The 8,467-nt window shown below is 32.7% G+C and overlaps 1 protein-coding gene across 2 annotated transcripts; it reads left to right on the top strand.

Moving 5' to 3' along the window:
* The first annotated feature begins 2,803 nt into the window (after positions 1 to 2,803).
* LOC108487546 (DNA replication complex GINS protein SLD5) lies at positions 2,804 to 5,369 on the top strand. Of its 2 annotated transcripts, none has more exons than XM_053019743.1 (6): positions 2,804 to 3,222; positions 3,663 to 3,785; positions 3,998 to 4,080; positions 4,218 to 4,327; positions 4,843 to 4,945; positions 5,048 to 5,369. In XM_053019743.1, exons 1-6 carry the CDS (start codon positions 3,046 to 3,048, stop codon positions 5,145 to 5,147), a joined length of 696 nt encoding a protein of 231 aa, XP_052875703.1. In that variant the 5' UTR covers positions 2,804 to 3,045; the 3' UTR covers positions 5,148 to 5,369. The 2 variants fall into 2 exon arrangements, with proteins under 2 accessions (XP_052875703.1, XP_017647405.2); XM_017791916.2 differs by having other exon boundaries at positions 2,808 to 3,222; positions 5,051 to 5,369.
* Positions 5,370 to 8,467: the final 3,098 nt, after the last annotated feature.

Here is an 8,467-nt window from a genome sequence, read left to right as displayed (position 1 = left end):
GAAGAATGTAAAGAATTACAGCATCAAGATTTGATTGAACCCTCTGACTCTCAATGGGCATGTGAAGCTTTTTATGTAAACAAAAAATCTGAATATATCAGAGGAAAGTTAAGACTGGTAATTAATTATCAGCCTCTTAATCATTTCCTTCAAGATGACAAATTTCCTCTTCCAAAGAAAGAACTACTCTTCTCAAGTTTAGCCAAAGCAAGAGTCTTCTCTATGTTTGACCTCAAGACAGGTTTTTGGCAATTAGGAATCTATCCTGATGACAGACCAAAAACAGGATTTTGTATTCCTAATGGATATTTTCAGTGGAAAGTTATGCCGTTTGGGCTAAAAACTGCTCCATCTCTATTCTAGAAAGCGATGATAAAGATCTTCCATCCTTTGATGGAAAATGCTTTAGTATTCATTGATGACATCCTACTCTACAGCAAAGATGAAAATTCTTATGCACAATTCTTTGAAGAATTCAAATCCCTTATTTTCAAATATGGGATAATGCTGTCAGAAAGAAAGATGCAAACCAACAAATCAAAAATCCAATTTCTCATGGAAAATACTTTCTAGGACCACACATTGCTCAAGAACTCCTCAAATCCCCTTCAAAAGATTCGTCCTTTAAGCAGATCTAACAATTCATTGGAATTGTTAACTATCTTAGAGATTTTATTCCTAAAGTTTCTAAGTATATTAATCCTCTGCAAAAGCTACTCAAAAAAGACCCTCCTCCATTGTCTTCTTCTCAGACAAAAGCTCTCCAAAGATTGAAGGAAATTACCCAGGATTTACCTCCACTACAAATCCCTTCAGATGGAGAGAGAATTCTACAGACAGATGCCAGTGATAAATACTGGGGAGCAATCTTGCTTGAAAAAAGAAATGGAAAAAGACAACTCTGTGGATACAAGAGTAGAAGATTCTCAGAAGCAAAAATTCATTACCACTCCACATTCAAGGAGATTCTTGCAGTTAAAAAAGGTATGGCAAAATTCAAATTCCATCTTCTGGGTTATCATTTTCTAGTAGAAATGGATATGTCTTCATTCCCAAAAATGCTCAAATTCAAACAGAAAACTGTCCCTCACCCACAACTCTTAAGATGGGTAGAATGGTTTTCTAAATTTAGTTTTGATGTTAGACATATACCAGGAAAACAAAATGTTCTCGCTGATCTACTTTCCAAACCGAAAGAAAATCCAAAAGTCTTTGCCTATAAAAGAGTTTTTTGGCCTAGACCAATCATGATGTACAGACCCTATTCCTCATCATCAACCTCTCCTACCCCATACACTGTCACTCCCAATCTTCACCCTGAATACCCTCCAGAAGTTTTTTCTCTTGTAGAAAAGAATTGTTTTCATCAGAAAGCTAGAGACATGATGTTTGAGTACCGATTCTAGTTTTCAAAAATTTTGGGGACTTATTCTTAAACCTTGGGGAATTCATCCAGATTATCCTTTTATACACCCAATAAGGTTTAAATTTGTTGAACAACCAAATGAATTAAAATGGTTCTTATGGTGTTTCACTTATCTTTACCATATTGCCATACAGTTCGACACCCCTGATCTTCTCTACTACTTGAAAAAAGCCATCAGAGGAAACATTAAACCAGAACACCAAAATTTCTTTACTTTCCTTAGTTGGTTCCATCCTCTCCCACAATGGCTCCAGATCATTGAGTAGCATTGCAATCAGAAAAAAGGTAATTATGGAAGTTATATGATTATAATCTTCTATAAGCCTCAATACTTTGTCAAATGTGGAAAAGCAACCCAGCTCAATTCCTTTCCTACTTCATGGATCCATAAATCTCTTGAAAATGAAGTCTTCAAAGATGATGTTCAATATCGGGAATTACAAAAGTTTCTTTGCCAACTCAACAGGATTATTCCATTTGAGATATGGCCACCTCCAGATATTGATGCACCATGGGACACTTGGCCAAGGACATACACACCTTATCATGAAGCAGTCCTAAAGACTCTCCGTGAATATCATGAAGGAATTCTTGACCCCACAGAATGGTCTCAAGATTACCCGTGGCAATACAGCCAAATCAGTCTTGCTAAGATAGAATTACACGATGAAAAAGAAAAAGGAAAAGATGAAGAAATGACCTGCTGCAGTGAAGATTCCATGGATAGTGCTCAGCTTCCCCATTCAAATGCAAACAGCTGAAAACCACTTGTCCGGAATCTTGCTTTAAATAATTAAAGTATTTTGCTTTATGTCAAATAATGTCTGATATCAGTCCTGTTTTTACTTTATGTACTGTTTACTTTATGCTTTAATGACTGATTCTTATCCAAAGTACTGTTTATTATTTTGTTGTATTACATCTCCTTCAGCTATAAAAGGAGGATGTATTCTCATTGTAAAAACCACGAAGAAGTTTTATAAAAGTCCAGTGTGTTTTTCTATTTATGGCTTTCTAAAGTTTTTCCTTTTCTCTGAATCATCTTCTTCTTAGAAAGTTTCAGATGAGTTTATAAAGAGTTTACAATAAAATATGCTCTGTGCTTGCCATATAATGGATCCTGCACATCAGAAATATTGAAATTCTGATCAACAATACTTATATTGATATGGATAGCATATGTCTCTTGAATTAAGGCTTTGTTGCTAAAAGGCAGTGCCTGTTGAATAACCCGTGTAGATGAAGGGTTTAAGTTTTGGCATAGCATACTTGCAACAATTCCTTCTTTTTTACAATCCCTGTGTTTATCCATACCCGTATTGGTATTAATAATTAATAATTATATATCTAATAGATATAGCCTTTATCAAGAGAGAGATTCCCCTTTGGCTATTCGTTTGAGTGGATAAGACGCCATCAAAGCCGTCCGTTTTTAACCAGGCAATCCAATGGTGTTAGACTCACGAACAAAAGCGTCATGTGTTGCTCTTGGAAACTCGATCCTTTTCTTTTGCTTTTGGCGCCAACTCCGATCGCATTTTTTTCGTCTAAATTGAAAATTTCTCTGGTTAAGTAGTCATTTTAGATTCGATTCAGAACCCTAGAAAAAGAGAGATAGAATGGCGTCGGGTGCCGGAGACTGGTCGGCGGAACAGATCGATGATTACGAGACGTTAATTTCGACGACCGATGTGGAGCTCTTGAAGAGAGCATGGCGTAATGAGAAAGCGTCTCCTGAGATCCTTCCTTTCGAGGAAGCTCTGGTTAAAAGAGCTAAAGAGCAGATCCAGTTGATGGTACTATTTCTCAATCTCATACATAACCCTCTCTCTCTGTTTGTTTTTGGGGAAATTCTACATTGACAAATAAAAATTAACCTATAATTATTCTCAATTATACGTTTCTATTTTTTTTTTTGTTTGCTTCTATTTACGTTATTTACTGGAATGTCGAAACGTTTTCGATCTGGATTTTTTTTTAATATTTAAGAGAGAAGTTAATCTTAATTGAATACTTGTAGGAACTGATTTTGAGATTAAATTGAAAGTTAACCTATTGTAACATGTTAATTAAGGTTTACAATTTTCTCAATAGGTAGAATTTAACTCTATAGTTGCAATTTCAGCTTTAGTGCCCAAAATTTCTCCGGATTTTGAACCCTATGAAAAAAAAAATCGAAGTCCTGTCGAAAAATTATTCCTTTTCTTTGAGACTGAATTGGTGCAAAAATTTGCAGGAGGAAACAGTAGACGACTTTGCAGAAAGTGGTCATGATCCTCTCATTGCATCACTGTATCAGATGGACCTGGATAGGGCTCAATTTTTGCTGAGATCTTATCTTCGGGTTCGGCTGCAGAAGGTGGACTTCTAATTCTCCCTGTCTGTTTTCTTTTGGTTTTATCTTCAGCTTGTGTTGTTCCTGGGAAAGCTGAAAAATGATACTATTCTTCGAACGGAGTTTGAGATCAATTGAACCATTCTGGTTCTGCCATTTACTGATTTCTGTATGAATTGCTGCCTGAAATCTCTTATATTTTCTCATTGAATTTCTGGGTCATGATGTTGGTGCAGATTGAGAAATTCATGTTTCATATCTGGAAAATGGATACTTATAGGAACCGGCTTTCAATAGAAGAGGAAAAGTTTACCGAAAGGTAAAAGGCTCTGAGAGTTGAATTATATTTATTAAGTTTATTTGGCAAACTTGGTTTAAAACTCCATATTCTGGGTATAGATGAGCATCTTAATATATCCGAAAAGTTATCTTTAAAATTTGATTTCATGGTTTCAGGTGTATTCGTGATATTGGGAAACATCTTGAAGAAACTGTTCTGTCAAAATTGCCTGATAATTATCAGTCTGTATTAAAGCAGTCGATTATAAGTGAAGAAGATGATATGGGTAATTGAAATGATCTTTTCTCCAACATTTACACTTTCTTGATAAGGCATCGCTTTTCCTGTTCAGGTTTCATCTGTACTTTGAAGTTAATGGTTTGTGGTGCTTGGAATGACAAGAACAGGAAATCCTTGGTTATGCCAGTAAACCATGTTATTCCAACCCTTAAATTTTCTTGAAGTATCATGTCCAGTACAGATGGGGATATGATCTTCGAAATATATAGAAAAAATCAGAAGCAAAAAAAAATATAGTCATGTCAAACAAACACTTGAGTTTGAGTGACATAACTAGAAAGTAATTCATGTGCATGTATTTTGTTTACTGTCATTACATTGCAATTTGTAACTAGTTCTTTTTTAGGTTTACACCTTAACAGGCTTTAGTTTGTTTTTCTTGAGTGATTTCTGTTCAAGTACTTGGAACTTGTGGTTGATTTGAAAACAAAGTCCACTCATTGACTGCAATTTTGTTTACAATTTGCCAATTGATTATTGATTTATGTTTATGATTTTCAGTTCCAGAGCCACAACTAGACACATTTGTTGTTGCCAAATGCGAGAGAGCAACAAGGCCTTTGTACCTTGATGGCAGCAGGCAATCTGCAAGCTTTGATAGCAGGCAATTCGCTATTCTCACTTGTTTATAGCTTCTGCTCTAAGAATTAGTAAATGCCATTCCTTTCCAGTTTACTTGCTAACAAAACTATTACCATTCATCTAGCAGGAATGACCACTTTCAAATGGTGCCTGGAGATCTATGCATTTTGCGTTACAGGCCATTTCAAGAGGAACTGATGAGTGGAAATATCAGTTTAGTTTAAGAGCCTACCTAATTTGTAGCAATAGCAGCAATATAAAGACGGTATAAAAAACTGATTCTGACTTTTACAATTTGTAAATACGAATTTGTTCTACATCTAAGATTTCTGGGTACTTGGTAGTTGGTAGTTAGGCACGCTGTTGAAATTTGGAACAAACATGGTGATGAGGATTCTTTGAAATTTAAGCTTCCATGTCTATGCATTTAGATGTTGTTATGTTTATTTTTTGGTCTGATAAAAGTTTAAGTGACGGGGGTTCTCTCACTTGAGTGTCATGACATGCCACTGGATTTATAGAGGGTGAAAGACGTACTTGCCGATCATTCGTCAAACAAGATAAGACTGTTTATTATTAAATTCATTACCAAACTGGATTTATAGAGGGTGAAAGATGTTAGTATGTTTATTTTTTTGTTACAAGACTATTAAGTTGTTTTTTTAACAGTGATAATAACTCAAGTAGGACTATATTCTTAAAAAGTAAAATAGAAAACTTAAATTCTAAATCTACTAAATGTATAAAAGCATATTTTAACTTTCAAATACAACCTTGAAATTTATATAACTAATCCTTACACCTTGCGCACCCATATATATATATATATATATATTATTTTATTTTATTTTATTAAAATATTAAATTTCAGTTTTGTTATTTTTAATAGGTTTAAATTTGAGATTTAATTTATATACTTTAATTTTAGCATAATTTAGTTTTTATAAATGTTATGTAAGGGTGAGCAAAATTCAATTCGACTCAAAAAATTGAAAAAATTTCAAATTTTGAGTTAAACAAATCAAATTTAGTTTTTGAATTTGACTAACTCAAATTATTCAAATAAATTAAATACCAAATTATAATATTTTATATTTTTACTCCAAATATTTATACTTTCTCTAAAATTTTTACTCTATTTCCATCTCACCCCTGTCTACTCTAAACCTATTTCTTCCTAAATTTTTACTGCCCATTTACTTTTCCTCTAAAATTTTACTCTTTCAGCCCTCAAATCTTTTTATTTTTCTCATAAATTTTTACTTCTTACCTTTACTCGCAAATAAAAATCATTCTAAACAAAATCTCTAAACCTAAATAATAATAATTTTATTTATATTTACTATTTATATTTTTAATTAAATTTCACATTTTGTACTATTTATATTATCAAATTGTTTAATCATATTAAAACTTTATAAATTTAGGTTAAAATTGAATTATTGATGATGTCATAAAATATTTGTGTTAAAATTTTTATTAAAAATCACACTTTTACATTTAATATATTTTTAATTTTAAAATATATAGTGACAAAAATTAGAAGATAATTGAAGCAACTAAGCAAGCAAATAAGCTAACCCATATATAAAAGATTAATAAATAAATTATGAGGTGATGGAATTAATAACAAATTTGATTATAATAAGCAAATTTGATTACGGTGGAGGTTGTGGTTACAAGAACCTAAAGTCATTTTTTAAAAAAAATTAACTCGAATAAATATATTTGATTCGATTCGAATTTCATCTCACTCGATTTGATTCGAGAAAATTTTAAATTAAGTCAGGATAATAATATATGATTCGTCAATTCGATTAATTGGAAATTTTTTATTCGATTCGATTGAACGCCCACCTATTATTATTAATAAATTCAAATAATTATTATTATTAACTTTTGGTTAAATCATTATATTTAAAAGTGTCTGAAATTGACACGTGGCTTCCCATTTTTTAAATATTTTTTTACATTATAAGATAATAGTCAAATTTTAATTTTGACTTCTAGATTATATTGAAATTTAAAATTTAATCTATATACTTTAATTTTGGACATAATATAATGAATATATAATTGATTAGTCTAGTTAATATTATTAATTATTTCAATAAAAATACAACTTTAATTTTTCTTAAAAGAATAATTCCAACAGCAAAAAGAATATTTTGTCTATTTAAATGAGTACTTTAAAAGTCTTTATACGGTTGTTATTTTTATTTATGGTTTTTTCACCATCTTGCTGTTTTTGGCAACCATGGAAGCGGATGGTAAACGAATGACTGGAGAAGGAGCGTGAGCCAAGTATTCATCAGCTGGGTCGAAAAGCGGATATCGGAGTTAAAGATGGTATAGATCTAACGGCAGAAGATGATTCTGATATAGACTGGGTCGCTTCCAAGAGTAAGCTTACCCGTCACCACAGTTACACATGAGCGAAACCCGCCCTTTCCCTTATCCGCTTCCGCACCCCCGAGTCACCCACAAGCAGCGAAAGTGATCATCTTGCTAGTTGCTCTACAGCTTGGTTTGAGCTTTACCCAATACAGTTTGCCTGAGAATAAAACCGGAAATTAACATGTTAGAGTAACCTAAAAGCATAAACGCATACGTATATGCATACGAACATGTTAAGTTTCCTTAAAAAAATCAGTATGTATTAAGTTATATGAACTATATGCATATGAAATTCTGGGTCTGTAGCTACTTGGTTAAGATGTGTAATCTGCGTAATACAATCTGCATGAAATAAAGAGCAAGCTTACCTAAATTAATGGAGTTTTCTTATGTCATATTCTTGGACAAGCCTTTGTTGCTCGAACAAGAGAAGCAACATGATAAATCCTAACCGATTTTCTAAAAACTGTGGAAACTTAAAACTATATATAGTGATATCTACTTATAAGGACCTCACTTTTCTTGTGTTGGATTCGGGAATTAAATCTGATAATGAACCTTCATCCTCAACCATGTCATTCCTCTCACTAACAATACATGTGCTGGGAACACCTAATTGATTTTCTTTTCTTTTTTTGATGATTAATCAGCTACCAAAAATATGTTATTATTGGAACAAGATTTCGCATCCAAAAAGTAGAGACGAAAAAGATTACATCCCATAAAAAGCATTCTTTTTGCTTGTAATTGATTAGCACCATTCCATTTCAGACAAATTCATCTGGTTTTAGCTGCCAAAACAGCGACCATGCATCACTGCTTGTTCAGTTGTGAGAAAGACCAATATCTTGAACACACAATTCATGAATCTTAGTTTGATTTATACTAGCTGGCAAGAGTGCATTAGAAAATGAGAGAAAGATGAAATTCATTCATGTCTCAAATCAATACATCAGTTTTGTATTTATACACTAAGATAACAAAGCAACGGAGGCTTAACACACTGTAACAAATTGTAACCGAATACTAATTGCAACAGAATCATAACTAATTCAACTGATTCCTACCTGCAATATTTTGCAACTGCTCTCTAGTTGCTAATAGAGTGAATCTCCAGCTTTCCTGTTTCTGACAAAAAGACCCTTTC

This window comes from Gossypium arboreum, chromosome 10 (assembly GCF_025698485.1).
Source record: "Gossypium arboreum isolate Shixiya-1 chromosome 10, ASM2569848v2, whole genome shotgun sequence".
Taxonomy (NCBI): Eukaryota; Viridiplantae; Streptophyta; class Magnoliopsida; order Malvales; family Malvaceae; genus Gossypium; species Gossypium arboreum.
The sequence above is the reverse complement of the archived record's forward strand: the minus strand, read 5'-3'. Positions and strand labels throughout refer to the sequence as shown.